Consider the following 26,015-nt stretch of genomic DNA (forward strand, 5'->3'; position numbering starts at 1 on the left):
AGCTTTTCCTCATGTTTACTTGACTATGAAATCCTTTATTCATAGGACTTATACCATCCAACACCCACTTTGGTAAAAGCTGTACACCAAGCCTGGAGAACAGCTCCTGGGGGCTCTGGCACTCATGGGGCTTACAGAGACGATGGTGTGATGGGGTTCACATGTTCTCAGGGTGTACACTTGTCACAGCTCAAGATGAAGCCTAAGAAGGACTTCGAGGTCAATATGCATACCCGGAGTGGGATGCCCACTTCATCCATGGAAACACCGCTCAGGTCCTGAGCGCTCTTCACCACCCTCCTACTGTCATCCTTTGCTCTTTTTTCAGCAGCCCTGGCAGGTGAGGTGGGTTTTTCCTGGGTTGGTGCTGAGACCTGCTCTCCCACTCTTCTTTCTGAGACAGGATCTGGAAATGAAAAGCAGTTGTTAGCTGAAGCTCTTTGTTAGCTGCAAAGCAAAACAATTCTCAACAGGCTAGCTGGGGGGAAGCGTGTTCGCTAATTCTCAACTGGAATTAGTTCTGCTTAGAGTAGGGGTCAGCAAACTATGGCCCATGGGCTGGCCACCTGTTTTTATAAGTAAAGTTTTACTGTAACACAACCATGCCGATTCCTTTACATATTATTTATGGATTCCTTTGCATTACTATGGCCAAGCTGAGTAGCTGTGACAGAAACCATATGGCTTGCAAAGTCTAAAATATTTATCATCTTGTCCTTAAAAAAAAAAAAGGCTTGCCAACAGTGTGATCAGAACTTTGCAGAGATATATGCACACTGTGCTCTGGTCAACTGAGTAGTTCTGACTATTCTAGAAACTAAGGAACAGGCAGAACCACAGGAAGGGGCTAAACATTACTTGAAAGCTTTTGATTCCTCTTGAGGAAGTCACTTAACTTTTCTGTGCCTCAGTTTCCTCATCCAAAAACAGGGATAACACTTCTATTGGCAAGTTCACAGCAATGTGGTAAGAGGACTTATCAGGATAATTTATGCCAAAGTGTTCAGGAAGCTGTTCATTGCTAAGTGTACATTACAGATTATTTTTGTTCAAGATTGGAAGTTACAGAGCACTGATAAAGATACCAGATATGATCTGCAGATTATAAAATTACTTAATAGAATCTGGTTTCCAAGCTACGACATTTATTTACTGGGCAGACATTGTGCTCTGCCTTGTGGACATGAAGGTGAGTATTCCAGAATCCTAGCCTGCAGGGAGCTTACAGTCCAGCGGGCAGAAAAGCAACTGAGCCAGCAATGAGAATTCAGGGTGATGAGGGCTGATTCTCCGAAGAGAAGCCACTCAAACTCACAGGAAGTGAAGGGTGCTCCAAACAGAGGGAACAGCTTAAAGAAATACTTGAGGGTCTCTGAACTACTGAGCTAATTATGTGCCAGGCATTGCACTAAACTCTTCATATACATTATCTCATTTTATCCTCCCAATGATTTGTGAGGAAGAAACTATTATCACCTCTTTTTTTTAATAGTTAAAGGATCAATACACGGAGAAGTTAAAGTATCCTGCCTGGGGCCACACAACCAGCTCGTGGCCAAGCTGTGATGTGGCCTAATGTCCACCTGACTCTAGCAGTCCTCTCTGAACCACACCCTGTCTTGCCTCCTCCAAAGACAGTACCAAGGTTTCAATTCTGGGAGCCTGGCCTAATCCAAATGCAGAAGTTAGAATTGGGTTGAGAAAGGGAGGGGAAATAGCTGCTTCCATTTGAATCATGGTAACCTTGTGAAGACAGCAAGATACTCAAGTAAGAATGCCTAGAGACCCCTAGAGGAAATATGGAGGGGCCAGGCATTGCACTATACTCTTCATATGTTTATGAAGTGATGGCTGATGCCAGGGAGATGGCAGAGCTCACTGGTGGACAGAAGCACTAAAGTTATGCATGGAGGGACACCACAATTACAGCTGCAAGGCAAAAGAATCCCCAAAGGGATGCAAAGTCGTCTGAGGGACAAGAGATGAACCAGGAAAGTACACAAGGTACCACTGAACCAGGGAAGACAGAACTCCAAGAAGTGGGTGGTTAAGTGTCTCAAAAAAAAAAAACCCACAGAAATTGAAGCAGAGGAGGCGGCATTACATTAGGCAAGAGAGAAGTCACGGGAACACTCCAAGGGAGCAACTTCAGGAGGGCAACGGGGGTGGGTGCCAGATTGCAGGGAAAGGGTTGAAGGTGTGAGCAGGAAGCTGGGGGAGTGAGTGGGGAATTCAGCACAGAGGAAGGAATGTGTTAGATGGTAATTAAAAAGGGTCAAAAGATTAGAAGCAAAAAGGTTTAAGACAGCCAGGTGCCGTGGCTCATGCCTCTCAACACATCGGGAAGCTGAGGCAGGAGGATTGCTTGAACCTAGAAGTTCAAGACCAGCCTGGGCAACACGGCAAGACCCCATGACTACAAAAAATTAAAAAATTAGCCAGGCACATGCCTGTTGTTCCAGCTCTTGAGAGGCTGAGTTGGGAGGATCTCCTGAGCCTGGGAGGTTGAAGCTACAGTGGCCATGATCATGCCACTATACTCCAGCCTTGGCGATAAACCGAGATTCGGTCTCAAAAAAAAAAAAAAAAAAGTTTAAGCCAAGGGAGCCTAAAATCCTATCAGTGAGAGTGAGGTCCATAAGGTAAGCATGAAGGGCATCAAGATGTGCTGTGGCAATTAGTAAGTGCTCAGTTAAAACCTGCTCATTGATTGACTGAGGACAGGTTCTCGTCTTTGAGAAAGGATAAGGTGCAGGCTGTTGGCTGGGGGACAAACTTGGGAGCAAAGGAAGAATGTGAGGACACAGGCAAAGTTGTAACAAAGTCAGAGATGTCTGTGAGTGGAGGAGATGCTGGAGAAGCGGGAGAAACAATGATGTCAGCATGTTCGGGTTCTACGACTTTCAGTCTCCTCCGTGGGGTGACTGCCCACACCCAAAGGATTTCCAAGCTTAGTAAGTGCTTCTGAAAGCCTGATCCCTGGCAGCATCACCCTCAATGTCAAAGGATGTTAAGACCAGATTGGCTTTATGGAACGGGTTCTCATGCTCCCAGAAAATTCCAATGGGAGGCCAAGGATTTGGCAGGAAGCCTGGAAGAATAGAAGGATTTTGAGTTACCCGATTCTACCCTTAATGTGGCTCTGCCGAGCACTCTCCTCCCACCTGGAAAGGCCTTCTGTTGAGTGTGAGCAGAAGGGAAGAGATGAGGCTGATTTCAAGCTCAGTCTCACCTGGGGCTTTAAGATCAGGGTGAGGATCACAGACATGCCATTCTCAGGGTTAGGGCAGGTGGCTCTAATAATAGTCACTTCACTGCAAAATCAGGCTGACAGTCCATGGATTTGTCCTAAAGCTGTCAGAGTCCTTTAGATCTACAAAAACTAGCCCTGAATTGTTTTGCTTGAGAAGCTTGTGGTCATATGACTCATCATTGAGTAGATTTCAATACACAGAGAGCCCCTGAAGAAAAAGCGTCCCTTTATACAACAAAAACCTAAAGTGACACTTAACTGTACCATGCAGGTGACAGGGCCAGGCATTGACACCTGTATTACAATGAAGGCTTGCTGTTTTCTCAGTAGGAAAAAACTGATCCTTCACATAACACACTGGGAGTATTTCCTTCTAGTCTTTTTCCTTTTTTTTCTAATTATACAGGGTCTCGTTATCTTACCCAGGCTGGAGTACAGTGGCATGATCATGGCTCACTGCAGCATCAACCTCCCTAAGCTCAGGTGATCCTCCCACCTTTGCCTCCCAAGTAGCTTGGACTACAGGTGTGTGTCATCACATCTGGCTAGTTTTTTGTGTATTTTTTGTGGAGATGGGGTGTTGCCATATTGCCCAGGCTGGTCTCAAACTTCTGAGCTCAATGAATCTGCCCACCTCTGCCTCCCAACTGCCCACCTCTGCCTCCCAAAATGATGGGATTAAGGTGTGAGTCACTGCACCTGGCCTCAGTTAATTTTTTGTATTTTTTTAATACAGATGAGGTTTCATCATGTTGCCCAGGCTGGTCTTAAACTCCTGAGCTCAAGCAATGCCTGCCTTGGCCTCCCAAAATGTTGGGATTATAGGTGTGAGCCACTGCAAATCTAGCCTCCTAGTTTTATACTGTGCCTTAAAAAGAAAGGTTCTGAGCCACTAAATAAATGACAATACTGATAACCTCAGATAGGGCCTCTGTTTGCAGGAGGTGGGATAGCCTCCCTTCTCTTCACATGGAGAGCTGGTGACTGAGGATTACAGCAATGCTCACACTTCTCTGCAGAAGAATGACGGCCTCTCTATACCTATGCCAGCCATGCTCTCCCAGCCCTTATCTTATTATCCCATCTGTCTCCCCAAGGGGACCGAGAGGTACCTGAGAATACCATGTAGGCTTCATTCCCAGATGACTCTCCCTTAACATCAAACCCCTTGGAGGCTCAACAAAAATCTGCTACAGAGAGGGAGTCTGGCAGCCCTAGAGTCCCGTCCCCACGGGTGGTGGATAAGCTTACTTGCTCTAAGAGACTGGAGAGTGCCAACCCAGCCAGCCCTCTCTTTCTGGAGCTCCTGAACAAAGCGGTACTACTTCTTTTAAAGCATAAACTAATATTTACAGAGCACCTACTTTAGGCCCTACTCTATCAAACATCATCAGTGGATCTGTCCCAAAACTCAGGGAAAGCATTAGCATCAGGCTTATTTTAGAGCCAACGAATGAGCCTGAGCTGCCAGCACAGTGGAGCCATCCTCACTTTCCCTTTTTTCTTTTTTTCACAGGTGTGTGCCACCATGCCCAACTAATTTTTGTATTTTTAGTAGAGAAGGGGTTTCACCCTGTTGGCCAGCATGGTCTCCATCTCCTGACTGTGTGATCCACCCACCTCAGCCTCCCAAAGTGCTGGGATTACAGGCATGAGCCACCCCACACTCACATTTTTACTTCTCAATGTACAAAACATCCTCCCCCTTCCTGTCACAATAACACCTCCTCCAGGCTGGGGCAAGGATTACCACCCTTGTCTCCCATATGAAGAAACGGGCTTAGAGAGAAGTCACTCCCACAGAAACAAACAGCTCCAAGAAGAAGGAGCTAGGACCAAGCTCTACATTTCGTAACGTGTGGCTGGAGGCCTTTTTCATCTCGTCTACCCTTCTTTCAAATTCCCACCAACAGGAAGGATCCCACAGAAGCCACCTTTCTTTTTCAGAGCCACCACTCTTAGCAACCTGGGTTGGGGCCAGGGAATGAAGTGGGCTGGAGAGTGGCAGCTGGAGGAGGGGCAGCCAAGGGCACCTTGAGCTCAACCACAGCCTGTCTTGGTCTCACAGCCAAGTCCTGATAAGGCTGAGAGGGTGTGAGAACTCCATGCCCTCCCCACCCAGGCTCACCACCAATCACAGAACAGCAGTGGCAAGAAGTTGCACAGAAATCATGCAGCAGCTATTCAGAAAACAGTGGTTTCTGTTTTCCACCAATCAGGATTCTTAACCCTGAAATTCATGAGTGTATGCAATTCCACAGAAATCATGTGCACATGTCTACACGTGTATGGCTTTTTTTGTTTTGTTTTGAGAACCAATCTATTGCCTTCAGTAGTTTCTCTAAGAAGTCCATGACCAAGGAAAAGTTATACACTTTTGCACCACACAGTTAGCACCACACTATTCGCTGCTCACGGGCAGCACAGTTCTCTGATGTAACCTCAGATGCCAGCTCAGTGCAGGACACAAAGGAGGCAATGAATACAATGATAAGTGAACCCACAGAACGCTGCCTGGTAAATGGAATGCACATCTATTAAGCCACACATCTATTAAGCAGCAGCTCAGTGTTGAGGTGTTAATGAGCAGAATCTCATTTGATCGTCATACAACCTGGAAGGCACCACTGCTTTCCTCATTTGGCAGTAAGAAAACTGAAGCCCAGAGATATTATATAACCTGCCTGAGGCAGCACCAGACCCAGGATTCAAAACAGAATGGCTATAGGAAGCCATAAGGAAAAAGCTACACATTCCCCTTCCTGGGTTCACTCCCCCTCTGACATGGTCCCAATCCTACACACTTTATCTGGAGGTGAGCTAATTCTATTTGTATATGTCTGATTATATTTGCAGTCACTCCCACCATTGTTGGCTCTTGCCACCTGCCACAGTCAAGTGTGGTCAGCACAGGGCAGTATCAACATCACCAGGGAGCTGGGCAAAAATGCACATTCTCTTGGCCAGGCACAGTAGCTGGTGCCTATAATCCTGGAACTTTAAGAGGCCGACAGGGGAGGACTGCTTGAGGTCAAAATTTGAGACCAGCCTCGGCAACATAGTGAGACTCCATCTCTACAGAATAAAACTAGCTGGGCATGGTGGCACACACCTGTAGTCCCAGCTACTGGGGAGGCTGAGTTGGAGGATCACATGAGCCCAGGAGTTCAAGGCTGCAGTAAGTTATGATTGTGCCACTGTACTCCAGCCTGGGTGACAGAGCAAGACCCTGTTTCAAAAAAAAAAGAAATGCAAATGCTTACCCATAACCATTAAATCCAAATCTCTAGGAGCATGGCCCAGGAACCTGAGTTTTGACAAACTCTCCAGGAATTTCTGATGCCAACTCAAGTTCAAGAGGCATATTTATTACACGGCCTTCTGGGCACTGCTGGTCTGTAGGTTCTCACCTGGACCCACCACCCCAGGGTCATCTACTGGCAGTTGGACTTGCCACCCAAAAAGGAGAACTTACCCACATTTCTCAACCCCTGACTCCTCACATCTCAGATGGGAGACAGAAGCAGCAGAAAGATGACCTCTTCAGAGAGGCCTGCCATGAACATGCATCTAAAGTAGGACTCCTGGTTCTTTTTACCTAGAACATGCTGTTCTTACCCATCAAGGCTCTTATCACAGTTCCGTGGGACATGTTTACTAGTGTGGTTCACTGGTCTGGTCTGTCCACCAGCCTACAAGCTCCAGGGAGGCAGGAACGATGCTTATTTTCATCATCTTGGTAGCCCAACAACAAAGACTCCCCCAAAACACATCAGAGGATCTCAGAAGATTTTTCTGATTAAACATCGGGTGGTGACCAAAAGATGGTTTCAACAGGAACAGGGGTTAACATGTAAATAAGTATTTCTCACCTACCTGAAAGGCTACTGAGTCGTTTTTGCTGTTCTGTGATTTAAAAAAAAAAAAAAAAAAAAATGGTTTAAGTGAGATTTATACAGTACATAGCAAGACCAAGAAGTCCTGTCATAACTAGTTAGGATCTCAACCCTACATCCTCTCACTGTCCTCTGGACTTAGATGCTACAATGTGCATGTAGTCATCTGACTGCAGGCTACCTGCATCATTAGCGTGCATCAGCCACTGCATCATTAGCGCGGCTCCCACTACACCAGTGTGGTGTCTCCCAGCCCGCCCCACTCCCAGATCTGCACCAGGATTCAGGGGACTGCCACAATTTTCTAGCTGTTTACATCTTATCTCAAGATGATTCCATCACAGAAGGGAATATACCCAACCCTCCAGCTTCAAGTGATCAAGACCTTATATGACCCCAGTCTTGGTACCTTTTGAGGGAAATGTGATTACAATTATAACCATGTCAGTGTCCATCTCTTGAGAGCTTGCTAAATGCCGAAAGTTGTTTTAGCACTTTTACAAATAACACTTATAAACTTTGCAACAACTCTAGCAGTTAGTTGGCTACAATTATTCTTTCCCATTGTACAGAGGAAAAAACTAAGGCCTAGCCTTAGCCACTGTAGTAATCTGGCTTCTCCAGAATACAAGAGAAATCTTTAAAAAATCAGCAATGGCTGACTTCAGATAAGGGGCACAAATCACCCAAGATAACTGAAAATCAGCTACATCTAGAACCTGGATTCCTGACTCCTAGTCCAGAGTTTATTCCAATTCTAGTCATCAAGAACTTGCTGGTCCTGTGCATTGAAGGGCTATTGGTTTCTCACCATCCTGGGCACTCGCATGGAAGGAAAGCCACTATGTCCTTTGCAGAGTCCTATGTGTACGTGCTATGAGATGAGAGCACAAAAATGACCTTTACCTTCCACAGCTGCTAAATATAAAGCAGCCACATAGATAAAAATAGAAAGTTTGCCAACCCGTGGGTACTGTCATCATTCCCCTTGGCTGCATCCCCACCTTCCTGCTACAATCAGTATGAACCCAAAGTAAACAGCGAGCAGCCCAGGAGCTCACGGCCTGGGAAGCGGTGCCTGGCCACTTCTGCCACATGGATGAGGTTCATGCTGGCTGAACATGCAGAAGCCCAGTGCAGCTCGGCCTCAGCTCCGCCAGTAACTTCCAGATGACAATGGCCAATCACTAAACCTCTCAGCCTCCGTTTCCTTGTCCGTTATCTCAAAGTGTCCTGTAGTACTAAGGAGACCTATGGTTCCCACACACTATTCTCAAGGCTGCTGAGCTTCAGCCAGCAGAAGCGAATGTATTCCATTTAAAAGACCACATTGTCAACATGGCAAAACTCCATTTCTACTAAAAAATACAAAAATCAGCCGGTCCTGGTGGCACATGCCTGTAATCCCAGATACTCCAGAGGCTGAGGCACAAGAATTACTTGAATCTGGGAGGCAGAGATTGCAGTGAGCCAAGATCATGCCTCTGATCTCCAGCCTGGGCAATGGTGAAAGACCCTGTCTCTAAATAAATAAATAAATAAATAAGACTACATTGGCCAGGCACGGTGGCTCACACCTGTAATCCTAGCACTTTGGGAGGCCAAGGCAGGCAGATCCCTTGAGCCCAGGGGTTCAGGACCAGCCTAGGCAACATGGTGAAACCTCGTCTCTTCAAAAAATATTTTAAAATTAGCCAGGTGTGGTGGCATGCATCTGTGGTCCCAGATACTCTAGAGGTTGAGTAAGAGAATCACCTGAGCCTGAGCCTGGGAGGTCGAGGATGCAGTAAGCCATGACTGCACCACCGCACTCTAGCCTTGACAACAGAGTAGGACCTGTCTCAAAAAAAAAAGAAAAGACTCCACTGTCTCCAGTTCTGAGGTGTGAAATGGCCTTTCTTTCCTAGGATGACATGCAACACAGAAAACAATAGCCACTTTTAGTGCTGTTATTTTAAAGCATTAGAATGAAACTAGACTGTTTCATGTGTCCGTAAGGTAAGTCTGGGAACCTCTGAGGTCTAGTTCTCAATGTGGTTGAAGCTCACTGAAAATGTAGAATCTCAGGCCGGGTGAGGTGGCTCACGCTTGTAATCCCAACACTTTGGGAGGCCGAGGCAGGCAGATCATGAGGTCAAGAGATCGAGGCAATCCTGGCCAACATGGTGAAACCTCATCTCTACTAAAAATACAAAAAATAGTTGGGCATGGTGGTGCGTGCCTGTAATCCCAGCTACTCGGGAGGCTGAGGCAGGAGAATTGCTTGAACCCAGGAGGCGGAGGTTGCGGTGAGCCGAGATCACACCATTGCACTCCAGCCTGGGTAACAAGAGCAAAACTCCATCTCAAAAAAAAAAAAAAAAAATTAGCCAGGCATGTTAGCAGATGCCTGTAGTCCCAGCTACTTGGGAGACTGAGGCAGGAGAATTGCTTGAACCCGGGAGGTGGAAGTTGCAGTGAGCTGAGATGGCACCACTGCACTCCAGCCTAGCGACAGAGTGAGACTCGGTCTCAAAAAAAAAGAAAATATAGAATCTCATCTCTTCCACCCCAAACCTTGTGAGGTTAACCAGACTCTCAGGATCCTATTACTGAGAAGGATCCTCTCAGGATCCTATCCTAAGACTGAGAAGCCCTAAGCAAGGGGACCCACGCACCTCTTTTAATCCTGAGAGTTTTCCGATTCAAAGCCTCCCTCCCAGACTGATGATAAGTGACTCACCTTCAAACCCATGTGGTGTGAAAACTCAGGAAAGAGGGGGAAAGGGCTGTGTTGTTCATAACCATCAGTGCCAGCCCAGAGGCGGAATGCCCCTCAGTGCCTTTCTAGTAGGGGGAAGCTGGCTTGGAGAGACAGGATTATTGCCACACTATGCCCTGGCAGTCTTTAAAAAAAAAAAAAGGCAGCAGGGAGGCACTTTTTTAGTATGACTAAACTAGAATTCCAGAAGTGGAGTAAAGTTATTCCCTCCGGAGACTTTGCAATAGTTAAGAAATTATTTTTAAGGGTACTGTTTATGAAGCAAAGCAGAGCTGCCTGGTTAGGCAAATTCCAAAGCAATGCCAAAAACACTTGACCTAAACCCCATTTATGATTAGTAACACAGGGCTGGGCCAGCGAAGCTCTTCTATTCTTCTCGAGTCTTCCTGTCCTACCTGCTTAGTGAACATATGGTTTTGCTCTTTATGGAAGGCTACGATTTAATTCCAAAAAATTAACACCATTACTTGTATCCTTTTCTGAAGAATGTGTGTCTCAGGCTGCACAATTCTGATTTTTAAGCCCAAGGGCAGGACTTGGACAAAAGAGAAAGGCATTTGGGTAAATAAGAGGAATCAATCTATTCAAGAAAAAACAAAAAGGAACTACAGGCATTTCTGTGCCCAAAGATGTCTCACAAGGTGTCACCAGAGGGACTTTGCAGAAGCAGCTGACATTACACTTGGCATTTCCCAAAAACCAAGTTGCCTTGGGAATAAATCCCATTTTTAAAGAAACTGTCCTTCTGGGAACTAACTTGCTTCTGTTTGACTGAATATTATGAGTCATAAGGAAGTTCAGAGAAACAAAATTTTACTTTGTCCTGTATTACAGACACTTTCTGGGCAAGGAGAGTTACTGCCAGTAAGGAGAATGGGCTCCTGCGTGGTTCATTGTGGGAGCTGGGGTCCTTCTTTTCTTTTGAAGAACACAGATTCATGGGCGAAAATTAATACAGGAGCTACACATAGTGAAAAAAATAATGAAACTACTAAAACAACCTTAAGATTTTAGTGGAAAACTCTGAAGTGAAAGAAAATGTTTTATTCATCTGCTTTTCAAGATAGAAGGAGAAAACAGAAAAACTCTATTTAGTATGGAAAACAATTAAAAATAGACTCCAGTCCCATTCTCATTCAAATTAATGCAGAGAGGAAGGGGGAGGGGAGGGGAGTGGAGGAAAACTATGAAGCAGGAGAGCACAGAGTCGTCAAGAAAAGGATGATATGAGCTCTGAACAAAATAATTAAACCTCCACTGTTACTGAAAATTCAGACAAACGAGCCCTTTCTACAAGAGGAAACAGCTTGAAAACCTTACATTTCACACTACAAAGGACTTTTGTAAAGAGAAAGCGTATTTCTCTATGGAATTCCGAAAAGGAAAACTTGGGATTTTGAATCACCACCTGGAATTTTAAAGCAGAAGGGTCAACATATACAATGACTACCCCAAAGCACTTCTGCTTCACCCCACCTCAAGGCTTCTCTGCTTTTCTTGTCTTTCTCTTTCTTTCTTTCTTTTTTTTTTTTTTTTTTTGAGACAGAGTTTTGCTCTTGTTGCCCAAGCTGGAGTGCAATGGCGTGATCTCCATTCACCGCAACCTCCATCTCCCATCAAGCAATTCTCCTGCCTCAGCCTCCCAAGTAGTTGGGATTACAGGCATGCACCACCATGCCCGGCTAAATTTTAGCAGAGACAGGGTTTCTCCATGTTGGTCAGGCTGGTCTCAAACTCCCAACCTCAGGTGATCTGCCCACCTTGGCCTCCCAAAGTGCTGGGATTACAGGCATGAGCTACCATACCCAGCCTCTGCTTTTCAGAGAAGTAGGAAAACCAACCAGAAGCAGTCAGAGACACTACAGAAAACAAACACAAAAACTCTAAGCAGAGCTGCCTAGAACTGCATAGTACAAACGGCTGGCAAGAATGAAGGCCCGTGAGTCGTCAAGAAAAATTCAACAGTCTCTGTTTTCAAGGGACAAAAACATGTTTTATATTCTAGAAAATGGTCTACATGATATGTTTTCTTTTTTAAAATTGGTTACTCCAAATTCTGCTCTCTAGAAATTTCATTATGTGAAAAAACTAAATCATTTCAGATACCATTTAAAAGAGGTATTATTGTACCTAGATTTTTGAAGCTAAACCTCTCATTACAATCAAGAAACACAAACTTCTTCCTTTCTTCTTTTTTTTTATGATACAATTTGCAGAAGACAACCATGAACACCCAAGGAGTGGAACTAACCCAGTTCACTCATTCAGACAGCTGACATCACCTCAAATCAGGGGCCTCTGTCTGCCGGGGTTTATTTTACCGCCAACGAGAGTGAGTAAACTGGGGCAAATGGCCTTGGGAAACAATGAGATTTGTGACTATTTCTGTGAAATAACAGAATTTTGGACCCAGATATCACGGAATAGCTACGCTGGTTCCAGTGGGCTGGGAGTGGGACATGAGCCTCTCTTACCTCGATTATGTTGCAAGAGCACAATAGTAGGATTGACAATCGTTGTGGAGGGATAGGCGGACAAAGGCTTGCTAACCGGTGGAAAGGCTTGTGAATCAGTTCCAACAAGGGAAGAAGAAACTTCATTTAGTAGAGGACTGGAATCCTGAAACAAACCAACAAACAAACAATGTAACTAACTGTAAATATAAAAAACTACCTTAATTATTTTTTAAAAAGAAGAAATGTAAAGTTTTACAATCATCTTAATTATAAAAAGAAATGCAATCCATGAGACACGTCATATGATTAATTCCAGTTAGACGTTTAAGCTGGAATGGTTATTCTCTTTGCTGGTATTAGTACAGGGCAGAGGAGAGAGGGAAGGTGAATGTTACTGCAAGTCTCAGCAACATCATTCATTATGTCCACCTGTTAACAGTTGTGGGTCAATCTGGTTACTGAAAAACCAAATTCAGATCAAAGTAGAATAACATGCAAACCCATGCAATTCCAAATGGGATCCAAGAAGGAGAGCTGGTTTAATTGGGAAAAATCAGGGAAGTTTAGTACACTGTACAGAGAAATGTAAGACAATGTGAGGACAAGAAGACATTAATGTAAGAACAGGAAGGAGTTGAGCAACAGTTTTTTTCAGAAAGCTACTCTTAGCATCAGCTTCACTGAGCAATTTTCCTGAGGCTTGCTTCTGAGATTTGGATATTATCCTATCCTATTGTGACATTTTTTCACTCTAATATTAAAGTGACAAGATCCCTAAAGACTTGTGAGAATCCTGACCTTAAAAACTGAAGTATCTGCCAGAAATACCAATAAAATCACTAATATTAACATTATAATCTGCATATTGGGGATAATGCCAGTCTTTTAAAACAAAGTAACACCCCAAAAGGTGGTAAGGATATTTAGATAGTTTCCTCCATGATATCTATACATTTCCATTTTTGAGTTTATAAACACTAGACTGAGGATGCTCTTCCTAAAAAGCTTTAAGAACAAGATTTTGATAGTTGCTCTTGAAGCAATAATTATCTTGAAGCAATAATCAGAGATCAAGTCCTGTGAAAACACCCACAGGATGAGGGCCACCCCCTCACTCATACCTAGCCCAACACCCTGCAGATAGCAGGTGCTCAGTAAATGCCACGTGAATGACAGGCAGCATCTTCCAGCAGTGGTGTGTCTGATCAAATGTTTGTAGCAAGAAAACAAGTAGCTTATCAAAAAAGGACGTGGGCATCAGCACCCAGGACAGCTCCCAACACACAGTAGGAGTGTCACAGCACTGCCTAGGGCAGTGTATCTCTTCTGAAAGTCCCCTAAACAGCTGCCACTATTTAGTTATGAGGGGCAACTCAATTTCATGAATAGAACCTTTTCTCAAGACTTGAGAAGCACAGTATGATTTTAAACAAAAGTGCCTCACCTCAATTCCTCTATTTAGAAAGTGGAAAGTAATTACACTTTTCCTAATTTATCTCCAAAGTGATATAATGATGATAAATGACATATCATTAAAAACTCCCTGAATGCATCCAAGAAACAAAAAATATCAGGCATACAGCTCTTTAAAGTATAAATGTCTAATGTGATGTTTGGGTGGATCATATGAACATTAAGCATTTTACAAATTTTACTTTGTGTCTTATTTCTGGAACATCACAAAAACAGCTATTGACTAAAAGAGCTCAAACCAATTAATACAACTTTCATTCTTCCTTCTTTCTCTCAAATAGCTACAGATGGAGCAGGTGTCAGCTCACAACTCAGATACCATTCACAGAGCAGGAGGAGGAATCCAAGTAGTTTCCTTTTTCACCTCTGCTACCCAGGGCCAAACCAGAAACTATCAGGCCAACAGAGGTCCTTCTGGGAGGTCTACACCAGGCTGATTAGTCAGGTTTGAGCAATCGAGGACACTGTCCCAACTAATCTGTCCTGGTACACCTAAAACAAACTTGATATGAATCTAGGTCTACACAAATGATAAATTATAGGGTGCACAATAAAACTGCTCAAAATGGTCTGGAGGACACTCACTTTACCCACTGCTCCAGGCAAACATAATCTGTGTCAAAAGGAAGATGCCTCAACTCCCCAAAAAAAGAATGGCTTCTAAATTCTAAGTTCAGCTGAAGGTAGAGAGGAATAGATCAGGGAATAATCTATCATTTTTCTCCAATGGAGCTGAGCTGCAAAACTCAAAGCTGGAAGATATTGAAGCCCATAGGCCATGCTGGGCCTGGTCCTGACCTAACTACATTGCACAGCTCTAGAGATTTCAGAAGAAGGCCCAGCTCAGGACATAACAATTCCCAGCTTTGATGTGCTTGATGCCTCATTATAAGTTATCTAATAATCCAAATAAAAAGCTTCCTTCCTGCTTTCTGCATGACTGGCTTTGACTTAATAAGCCATTCAGAACAGTTTTGCAGGCATACCTCTTTACACAAAGCTATGTCAGTAAAGGTTTAGTTCCATCAGCCAATTGCATGACCCACTAGATGACTGTATCTCAAAATGTAGTATGTGGACCCCAGCATCTGAAACCCCTGAGCACTTCTTACCAAGTGAGATTCCCAGGTTTTTCTTCAGACCCCTCAATCAGAAATTCTAGGAGTATAACCTGGGGGAGACCATTTAAACAAGTCTCCCTGACCCTCAGATGAGCCCAAGTACACAAAGCTTGAGAAGTGACTTCCTACCCCAAAAAACCCTTTGAGAACAAGGCCCTGACTCATGGTTGTACCCATGGTACTGAGCAGAATGCCTAGACCGTGGCAGAAACTCAATGATGAATTGCTGACTAACCAGTTACTTGCTTTTGAGTGACTGGCCCTCATTTGCCAGGGCAAGTCCTCAGCGACATGGCTAACATTCACTAGCCCCTCCTCTATGTCAACCCCTGTAACAGGAACTTTTACTACTTGATCCCACCGAACCCCACAGCCCTGTGAGGAGATTCACGTATCCCTATGTTACAACTTGCACTGACGTTTTCAATTGAGAATCTTCTCTCAATTCCCAGGGCTCCTAAAGAAAAAGGAGACCCACTTTGACAGCTTTTTCTCTAAAGCACTTGGGCTTTCACTCCCCCACCCCCCGAGGATGGGACTGGAGGCATTGGGCCCTTTGACTTCCCATGACCACTGGTGACCCATTTTGCCATGAAGTCTCCTGGTACCTCCTTCTCAGGGGCTCTAGCAACTGCCTGCCTTTTGAGGTAAAAGTCCTAACATTTGTACAGGGCTTTCAGACCCACTTGCTCACTTAAACTCAACTCTCTCATTAAAAAAAAAAACAATCCTATATCTGTCATTTCTGTATACTACAGAGGGTAGTATTTACTCAGCAAGAGAGTGAGTCTTTTCCTCCGCACATCTCCCCACTTCCTGGCAACTAGCACCCACCACACCTGCCGTTGCTTTTCCCATAATTCTTCAGCTTGCCTCGGCTCTCCACATGACCACCCGCCTGGCCTGTGAAGAGCATGGCCAGTCAACGTCAAGGCCACAGGTAATGTCTTCTGAGGGAGAAAGACGTGTATTCCCAACAGGACAGAGCAGATGAGGCACTGCAGAGATGGGAAACGGCCCCGAGAGACCCAGGGAAGACACTCAGGAAGCATGCACGTGAGTGACAGGGGACACGGCTCCAGTCATCACGCAGGCACAGCGGCAGTCAGTGCTTTCCTCAGAACTCAGTGCTTCAGTGAGAGAGGGGATGTGACTGCTGGGAGGAGACATTTAGGAAGCCATGGGGAAGGGAGTCCAACAAGCTTACGGTACTCGAAACAGCTCCCGTGAGGTCAGGCTCCGAGACTCTGCGGAGGTCCTCCGGGGTGGGAGGGACCAGCGGAGGTGGTGGTGAGAAGGATGGTGGCGTCTGGCTAATGGGGGCAAAGGAGCCAGAGGTGCGGGCTGGCTGGCTGTGGTGGGGCCACCTCTGCAGATGAGGGGGAATGAAATCATCTAGAGTCGGGAAGGTCAGAGGTGAGGCTGCAGAGGCGGTCGCTGGGATTGTGGGGACGTGGCCAAGAGGCCCCAGAGGTGCTGGCGATCTGGCCGTGCCTTCTTGCCCTCTGTCAGTGTTAACCAGGTAGAGAGGGACAACTATTACCTCCGGCTGGGCTGCACTGGAGGAAGTGGCATCCTGTGGAAATAAGGGGGTCGTTATGGAAAAGGGAAGGACATGAGGAAGGAATTCCAGATTTAAACAGTTGAGAGTGGGCATGCAGTGAGGTACTCTGAGAAACATTTAATCAGTGCCCTTTCCTCAGGGTACATGAGACGGTCAGAGCTGGCCAGCTGGCCTTCTGACACTCCATGACACAGAGGGAACCCCATCCAACTCCGCTTTTCATCCATCTATTTTTGAATCCTTTCAACACTTTATGAGAGAGGAGGGGAGAACAACAGAACAGGCCGGCAGGCGGTGTTTAACCCCACAACCCTGCCATAGAGCCTAAAAGCTTGCGAGTAAATACAATTTCTTTGGCACCTTGTAAAAAAACATGAACAATGCATATCTCACCATGTTATTAGTCTCCAGATTCCACGCTCCAGCATACTTACACATTTACAGAAAAGAGAGACAGACAAAGAGAGTACTGTGCTGAGATGTGCAGACAGAAGAATTTGGGATTCAAGCCACAACAATATTAATGAGGAAAGGGAGGGTAGGGCAGCCCAGTGAACAATGAGCTGCTCTCATCAGTTTTGAAAGAGACAGTGGAGAAGACACACAAACATTCCTCATTTCTTGCCTTGGCTGGATAACTCGGCTGCAAAAGGTAAGATTCTTTGCTCTTCTGTTTTTCGGGATCAGAGGTAACCTGGGGGCCTAGTACAGGTGGTCTCACATCTGGGAACGAAGCCCGCGTTCCCAGGGAAGGACTCTCGACACGGTTAACGGCATCTTTACGGATGTCAAAGAATAGCTTGGGAGGGTCAGGAGGAGGAGCAGTGGGTGGTTTTCCTGTGCCGGCTGTGCGGGAGACAGGGCTGGGAGCCGGTGCTCGGGTGCCTGCAGCCTCCGAGGGAGTGCCTTTGGCAGGGTCACGTGCAACACAAGAGGAGTTTTTGGACGCCGCCAGGCAAATGTTATTGGATAAACAAGGTATATATAAGCTGCTGACCTTTTTATTCCCAACTGCCTCATGACATGGGTTAGAGCTCACATTCTTATGATAAACTCTCCCGGTGGCTGCACAGTGCTGCTGGGGTTGGGATGAAGCACTGGGGAACGTGGAGTCCGAAAGCAAGGAACCAGAGCACACCACACCTTTGGGAGCCGATCCAGCTGCCAGGAGGACAGAGATGGGCTGGGGGTGTGCGGGGTTCTGCTGGCTGGGGGTGCCGAGTGGGACATAAGGCTTTGGTGAGCTCATGTAGAGAGAATCCTTGTAAGTATTGTGGATGGTGGGGGACTGCCATGCAAAGCGGTCCTTTTTAGGAAGAGGAGGGTGTGGGGGAGAGAGAACCTTTAGCAATATTTTCAAGATATGTTATCAAACAGGGAAAAAAGAAAGAGGAGGGGAAATGGAAAGAAGGACGATCATTAGAAACAACAGCATTACATGATCTGAAGCAAAAACCATTCTTAACATGTTTTTCGGCAAATCCTTGGGTTAGACTCCTCAGTAACCACAATTCTCTCTGAGTGAAGCCAAAGACTGGGTCCCACTCACCTGGAGAGGCAGGCTTGACTCTCCTTTGTATTCAGGGAGGCTGAGCCCAGCCCATAGCAGGCCACATTCGTCATTAATTTTGATACCAATCCTTGGCTGACTGCATCTTTATTAGATGCCCCGACCCAAGAAGGGCACCAAGTGAACTAAGCACCAGTGGGAGAAGCCCCAAAGCCCCCAACTCCCTCTTAAACCTCCTTCACTCAAGATTTATCTTCAAGCCTTTGGCTTTAAAAGTTTACATTCACTGAAACTCTTTTGAGTGCCTTTCATTCTTTTCCCTTAGGAAAAGAAGAATTGGAAAAACAGTACTTATTTGTGTTCACAGGAGACAGATGTCTTGAGTCACTGAGATTTAGCACTCAATTCCACAAGCATAACAAATTAAAGCACCCTAAGAGGAGAATGCTAAGGATGTTTGAATACACATGTGTTCTTTTCTCAAAGGAAATAATTTGATGAAACCAATTATTAGAAAGAAGACAAGCATAAGATTAAAAGCACACAGCCTTCCATTTGTGATGCACACAAAAAAGGGGACCAGGCAATGAAAGAGTTAATTGGCCTACCGGATTGGACTGCGCCTAGTTTATCAAAATCCAGCCCCATCCCCATGTCACCCAGCCCACTACCGCACAAAGGGGATCAGTCCTGGAGGTAAATGATGAGCCTCAGACTAACAGCCTAAGCCCAAAGCTCTGGCTACAAGTCCACAGGTACACACAGCATTCCCTCGCTTGTCAACACTGCTCCTCCTTGGATCTCAGTGGAACAGAGGGTCGGGAAATGGGGTGACCTTCCAGTCAGATTCTCACAACAATGAGAGTCATCTGCCAACCTGCAGCTCAACTGAGAATTAGACTATGAGATAAGGAAACTTCATTTTGCTAGATTTTCTTGCGTGGCTCCTATTCTTAAAGATATCCCAGTTCTAGAAGAAAACCAGAACTTTCCTCCAAATTGCACAAGTGAAGTATATTAGGGCTTGGTCAACATCAAGTGAATTTTGACCAAAAATGGGGAGGGTGCGAGAATGTGGGTCTATTTGGAATTTATTTATTAATTTATTGTTATTTATTTATTCATTTTGAGACAGAGTCTTGCTCTGTCACCCAGGCTGGAGTGCAGTGGCGCGATCTCGGCTCACTGCAACCTCCACCTCCCTGGTTCAAGTGATTCTCCTGCCTCAGCCTCCCAAATAGCTAGGACTACAGGCATATGCCATCACATCCAGCTAATTTTTTTTTATTTTTAGTAGAGATGGGGTTTCACCGTATTGGCCAGGCTGGTCTCAAACTCCTGACCTTGTGATCCACCCTCCTCAGCCTCCTAAAGTGCTGGGATTACAGGCATGAGCCAATGCACCTAGCTAGTTTTATTTTATTCTTATATTTGCGGCACACAGGTGACAAGAAGAAAGAATGTTAGAAACAGTGAATAGTAAAAAATATTTTAAAGTTTTATGGGTTGGGCACTGTGGCTTAAGTCTGTAATCCCAGCACTTTGGAAGACCAAGGCAGAAGGATTGCTTGAGCTCAGGAGTCTGAGACGAGCCTGGGCAATATAGCAAAACTCTGTCTCTACAAAAAAATTTAAAAAGAAATAGCCAGGCATGGTAGTACACACCTGCAGCCCCAGCTACTAAGGAGGCTGATATGGGAGAATTGCTTGAGCCCAGAGGTCAAGGCTGCTGTGAGCTGTGATGGCACCTCTGCACTCTAGCCTAGGTGACAGAACAAGACTCTGTCTCCAAAAAAAAAAAAAGTTTTATGAGTCCGGATTAGAACATCAACCCCAGAAACAGTAAATAACCTATTCCTTAAACTCAGTTCTCAAGGTACAAATAAGCTCATTGGAGAAGCAGCTCATTTTGATATCATTGGTTAATTCAATGCCTAGCCTTTCACAGGGCACCCATGACAGTGCCAGGGGATATATGCCAGACAAAAAAACTAAAATGAACAGCCCCTCTCTAGTAGTCAGCAACAGCAAAACTTTCAGGTGAACTCATCTGGTTTCAGTGAGCATGTTTACAGACTAAAGGATTCTAGAAACAAATCACTTGGGCTAGCACACACCAAAGGGACTGCTGGGCACGCTGATAATGGCTACAGAGAGGTAAGCAAAAGACCATTTTGATTTGAGCTCAGATTTACTTTTACTGTCAGCTCAAATGTCCCATATGTGATTTCTTCTTGTCCAAAGATAGAAATCAGCTTCAGTGAGTTTCTAACTTATTTCAGCTATTGCCATATATGGTACCAGGGATGCATTACATCAGCCATGAGCCTTCCCAGGGCTTTGACCCTGTAGAGAGCACACTTCCCCAGAGGATCAACAGTGCACTCAGATCCAAAGGTCTCCTGACTTGGGGCTTCTTTCAGTCCTAAAGCATTGTTTTATATTGTAAACACAATACAACACACAGGCAGGAACCACATAGGCAGTTTGCATTCTGTCCAGTTGACTACAAATGAAATTCTATGTATCTTTTTAGAAGGTGGATCAGTGAAAATATGAGGCTTGTGGAATAAGCTGGTACATTAATAGTTTATACATTTCTATCAACTACTAATTCCCTTGTATAAGCCGGTGCATACTTACAGCTCTGGCAATGACTATACAGACAAGAAGTCATGTTTCCAATGTGTGACCTAAAGGTTCCTGAAATTTGGATGGCTGATTTTACACTGAATATGCAGGATAAAACCTCTTTATCAGCAATTTACCAGGTTCTCTTAAAGGGAACCCCAGTAAAAAGAAAATTATTGGATAGTAACAGATAAGAAAACACACATTGTAAAAGATATTATAGGGTGTCCACCCTTATACATTGAGGGCAGTGTTTCACACAGTGATCTGACACGACAGAGACGCACAATAAAGCTGTGCTAAATAAATGTATTTTAAAAGAAGTTGTATTTACTTCACATGCTTTTAAAATTATCTTTTCAAAAAAGCTGTTTCAGAAGCCAAAAAGAATTACTGAGTTACCCTTTGAACTAAGTCATTGATAGTGGAAGAGGACATGCTTCTACATTTGGTCTGAATTAATCAGCACCGTTTCTTAATCTGAATAGAGCTGATGGCACCCATGAGACAGCTGAAAAGGAAGTGTGTCAGTCACAGGCAGCACATTTATACACTGTGAAAGGGTTTAGGAATGGGAAAACCGTGGCAAGTCATTTACTGGACTAGTGACCTCCCCAGTCTCTGTGTCTAATGAGGACTTCAGAAAGCCAGGCTCCTTCACAGCTCCTGGTTCTAACCAGTGACCCTGGATGCATATGGTCATACCTAGGGAGGAAAGTCATGGCAGGTGGCAGAAAGGCTAAATGTGCTTGTTGCTAAATGTGTTTGTCGCCCAAGGCAGACAATTAAGCAACCAATTCCATACTGGGGAAGACAGGCATCTGGAGAGAGAGAGAAAATCATCTCTGATTCAGCTTCATTTCAGCAGCAAGTGCAACTTTACATCCTCAGAAGCAGGAACCGGAGGATCATTGGAGAAGTGGGGTGGAAACTAAGAAGAACCTGCAGAATTTCCAGACTTCTTGTGAGTTCTGTGAACACCTTCACAGAAGGAAGGCACAGGGAAATAAACCACACAAGGAACACATTTCTGCAATTGTTTTTGAGCAGCACAGCTTCCTTTAAGAGAAAGGACTAGGCTAGATGTGGTATCCCACACCTATAATCCCAACACTTTAGGAAGCCAAGGTGGGAGAATCGTTTGAGGCCAACTATTGGAGGCCTCAGTGAGCTATGAGGACACCATTGAACACTGGCCTGAGCAACAGATAGAGACCCTGTCTCAAAAAGAGAGGCAGAAAGAGAAAGAAAGAGAGAGAGAGAAAGGGAGGGAGGGAGGGAGAAGGGGAGGGGAGGAGAGGGGAGGGGAGGGGAGGGGAGGGGAGGGGAGGGGAGGGGAGGGGAGGGGAGGGGAGGGGAGGGGAGAGAAAGGAGTAGTAGTCTGTTCTACAAATGTGGCTCCTGTATGTAAAAACGTTCATCACAGATCACCTAAATTAAAACATGGTCTATTCCCTTCATCAAAATGACAAAGTCACAACAGGAGAGGGAAGGAAGAAAGATCAGGAAAGCCACCTAAGGGGGAAAGACTTAAGCAAAGGTGCCCTTACTCCAATATGTACAGCTGTGGGGGCTTTTCTTTTGTAGGATAGAGCTGGGCTGCACTGACATTTTGCCTGCTCCTGGGCTGCTGGACTTACGGCCTGGCCACAGCTACCTGATCTGAATCTAAGGATACTGTCGCTGGAGTTCTTACGGCCCATCTCCAGAAAACAACTGAAATAAACACAAGATGCATTCTTCTCTTGAATATTACACTCTAAATAATTTTTTTTTAGACATCTCAGACCTTTTTCCCACGTATCCAAGGCTAAATGAATTCCCTCTTTCAGAACACTTCTACATATATAACAAACCTAGAAAGCCTCAGGGCCTATTTCCAACACGCTGGTACAGACCAGCCTCATTCCATGCCTCTGCTCCCTTTGACCCCAACTTCCCCTTAGCTTGGCCCTTGCAGAACTTATCCGGAGTTGTCTGAAAGCTTGAAACCTATTCCATTATCCAGTTGGGAAAGCAGGAAGTCACCGGCCTAAGTTAAGAGACTCAAGAATAGGTACCGCTCCACCAGTCCCGACCCTCCCCTTGGGTACACGCTTACCTGGGACTTGTCGGAAGGTAGGTTGGGATGCACACTTCTGTAGCCCTTGGCAGCGAGTGAAGAGGGCTGGGCATTTCCATTGGCATCAGCATTGGAAGAAGGCCTCCAGTCATCTGAGAAACAGGAAGGAAAAAACCTCTCACTCACAGGGAATAACTCCCTCGTTCCCCTCTAACTCAGGGGTCCTTGGTAGAAAGCCAGGATGGTAAGAATGCAAGAGAAACCATACCTGCTGACGAAGGCTCTGGCTCCAGCCCTACATATGGTACAGAAAGGATAAAAGCAAGAAAAGGGGAAAAACAGAAATGGTTACATTTGCAGGAAACAAGCATGAACTGCATAGAAGGATGAAAATCCAGCACCCCGTTGTCTGACACAAAATGCCCTCAGTCACGATGGCCTGATTACCACAGGAACCCACTCGAAACCATGATGTGCTCACAGGCACTGACCTTTGAAAACACAAGGCTCACATTCACAGGGATGAAGAAACAATTGTTACTTGGCATTCTTGTTTTACAGACAAAAAGGCAACAGAATTCTCTACTGGCTAATCCCTACTCACTGACTCTCATTCCCCTCCCTTGAGCCTGCTGTGGGCTCAGAATGACTGCTCCCAACTAACAGGCCCAGGAGAGAGAGAAGTGGTTAAACACACTTTCCAGGGGTGGTGGTGCTGGGCTAAGGGGCAGAACATGACTTAAGCCAAGAGGTATCTGCTGTGATAAAGATATTTTTTTCTTCCTGTCTGCTTTTCTTCTTTCCATTAAATGAGCCACATAAACATTTCAAAATCTAATCACCCTTCCTGAGTATTCATCACATTATAAAGTATCCTTGTCTCCCTTCAGCCTTCCCAGCCACTGTTTGATGCATTTCAGAGATACTAAACCTCTCCTAGTTTGATCCACATTATGAGGCAACAGAGTGCAGTGGTTACCAGCCCAACAGGGGTGGCAGCTCGGCCTCAATTCAAATCCTGGGTCTAGCACCTAAGGGTTCTATGACCCTGGGCAAGTTATAAGCCTCAGTTTACCCATCTGAAAAATGGAGATAATGATATGCCTGTTTTATAAGTGTTGTTAATAAGAACATATATGCATGTGAAAGGTCTGCCTGGCAAAGCTCAGTAAATATTGGCTATTTATTATCATCTTCTGTATCATCTCTTGTCTCTACTCTCTATCCTTGATCTAACCTAGGGGTCCACAGACTTTTTCTATAGAGAGCCAGATAGTAAATATTTTAGGTTTTATAAGCCATATGGTCTCAGATGCAACTACTCAGCTCTGCTTTTGTAGGACAAAGGCAGCCACAGATGATATGTAAATGAATGAGCATGGATGTGTTCCAATAAACCTTTATTTATAGACACTAAAATCTGAATTTCATATAATTTTCACGTGGCATACAATACCATTCTTCTTTTGATTTTTCTAAAAACCATTAAAAAATGTAAAAGCCATTCTTAGCTTGAGGGCTGTACAAAAAAAGGCACAGGCCAGATTTCACTCACAGCCTCAGTTTGCCAATCCCTAATCTGGCCAAGCCTTAACCCCTTCTCCCTGGCTGCCTCCTCTTGCCTCACCATGTAGAGAAGTAGGGACTAATACCACAGTCTCATTGCCCAAGCCTCCAGTTCAGTGTGGCTTCTTCCAGAGCTAGACGTGGGCTTTCCAGATGCCAAGTTGAGATTTACAGACATTTACTCAACATCTCTCTAAGTGCCACTGTGAGTCACTGCTACACCATGTAGTTTGAGCTCAGTGTACACAACAACTCTGTGAAGTAGGTAATCACTCTCCTTCATGGATGTGGAAACAGAGAGGCCACCTGACTTGCCCAAAGTCACACAGCCAGGAAGTGACAAAGCAGTTGGCCCAAGTCTCCAGAATCCAAACATATCGCCCCCACCAGCCACCAGCCTCGCCAGCCTCACTATCAGCCATGAAATGGATGCTATGCTTCAGAGAGTTGGTGGGGGCCAAAAAGAAAAAGCAAGGCAGGGTAAAGGTTCTGAGTGATGTTCAATTTCACTTTCTCATCTATAAAATATAATCCTTACCTCATTCTCCTCACAGGGGGTATGAGTCTCTGATTCTCTCCAATTGAAGAACTGGAGAATCTTTAAGAATAAAAGATCAAGTACACGAAAGTACCTCTGAGTACACTGTACTCCCTGTTGCATCCAACCGGATCCCTGACACAGAGCTCCCCTCACACCTGGCAGGCCCTTAAACACCAGGTGACATGTTCTGACAAATGGTCCACTGTCCTTTCTCACAGCTATGACTTCTACTGTTCCACCTTCTAAGTTGCTATTTCTAGTCTATCTTTGTCAAATAAGTCTATCAAATTTATTAGATTTATGCACATACGAAACGTCAACAGGTTCTGAGTGCAGGGCTATCTGATGAAAGACGTAAACTTTGTACATGGAATTGGGAACACATTATTTTGCCCACTTTCTGGTTCTCAGTTGGGTTGGTTCTATTCAAGTGACGCTAGCAAACAGCGACATAATGGAAAGCTGAGATGTGAATTGTTCTTCCAAACCTCCAGGTATCATGAAGGCACCATCACTGTGACATCAGATTGCCTAGTTTCAGCCCTGAGTCTCTATTTTGCTAATTGTACACACTGCAGCAAGTGACCTGGCCACACCTGTGAAATGGAGTTAATATCTACCTATTTGAATCATAAGGACTAAATGAAAGTATCTGGCATAAAGCATGTGCTTTGCAAAATCAGAATTCAAAGCATAAGGGGAAAAAACCCATGGCCAAAAATGAGCATTGTTGATCTCTGCCATGTGATAAATAGCTTTAAGAACACAAGATCCTTAGGGATAGATTCACTTTTTCTTCTCATTCCAAGTCTTTAAAGCTATTCTCCTTACCCTACCCCAAAAAGGCAGTTCCAAGGACCTCTTAAATGTTCCTCTCTTTTTTGTTAAAGGACAGCTGTATTTCTGACATCTTATCATCCTTCATCTATTACCTCATCTTCTGAACCTGGAAGGTTGGTAGCAGCCTGGGGCCATTTGTGCCTGCATGCAGCAGTATGAAATTTTGCACGCATAATCATCCATTAATTAACTCCTGATTGAAGAGACGGTCAAAATGCTTCTTTCAATAAATGTTACCTTAGAGCTCCCAGGGCTGGGATAGTGCCTCAGAAAGTTGAATCCTAGAGAGCTTTTGCAGTCCTGAGAGACCTACCCTTTCCTCAAGAAGCATAATTTACTTG

At 44.9% G+C, this 26,015-nt stretch overlaps 1 protein-coding gene and 1 long non-coding RNA gene across 52 annotated transcripts in view; one reads left to right on the forward strand and one right to left on the reverse strand.

Annotated features, from left to right (window-relative positions):
- The window catches only part of SORBS1 (sorbin and SH3 domain containing 1), a 251,854-nt gene that overhangs the window by 89,394 nt on the left and 136,445 nt on the right, over window positions 1-26,015 (reverse strand). For 22 of the 50 annotated variants that reach the window (XM_078346103.1, XM_078346137.1, XM_078346100.1 and 19 more), the window contains 5 exons: window positions 22,996-23,022; window positions 22,767-22,879; window positions 12,385-12,529; window positions 7,130-7,159; window positions 234-406 (listed from right to left, as the gene is read on the reverse strand). In XM_078346103.1, coding sequence (XP_078202229.1) covers window positions 234-406; window positions 7,130-7,159; window positions 12,385-12,529; window positions 22,767-22,879; window positions 22,996-23,022 — 488 coding nt within the window. Of the gene's footprint in view, window positions 1-233; window positions 407-7,129; window positions 7,160-12,384; window positions 12,530-16,167; window positions 16,537-22,766; window positions 22,880-22,995; window positions 23,023-26,015 lie in introns of all 50 variants that reach the window. The other 28 variants (XM_078346124.1, XM_078346112.1, XM_078346114.1 and 25 more) reach the window with 3 other exon arrangements.
- On the forward strand, window positions 17,099-24,138 carry LOC103796764 (uncharacterized). Of its 2 annotated transcripts, XR_013525021.1 has the most exons (3): window positions 17,099-17,176; window positions 21,534-21,629; window positions 22,253-24,138. It is a non-coding gene; the product is annotated as an uncharacterized LOC103796764 (long non-coding RNA). The 2 variants fall into 2 exon arrangements; XR_008475616.2 differs by lacking the exon at window positions 22,253-24,138 and having other exon boundaries at window positions 18,360-21,916.

This window comes from Callithrix jacchus, chromosome 12 (genome assembly GCF_049354715.1).
Source record: "Callithrix jacchus isolate 240 chromosome 12, calJac240_pri, whole genome shotgun sequence".
NCBI classification, from domain to species: domain Eukaryota; kingdom Metazoa; phylum Chordata; class Mammalia; order Primates; family Cebidae; genus Callithrix; species Callithrix jacchus.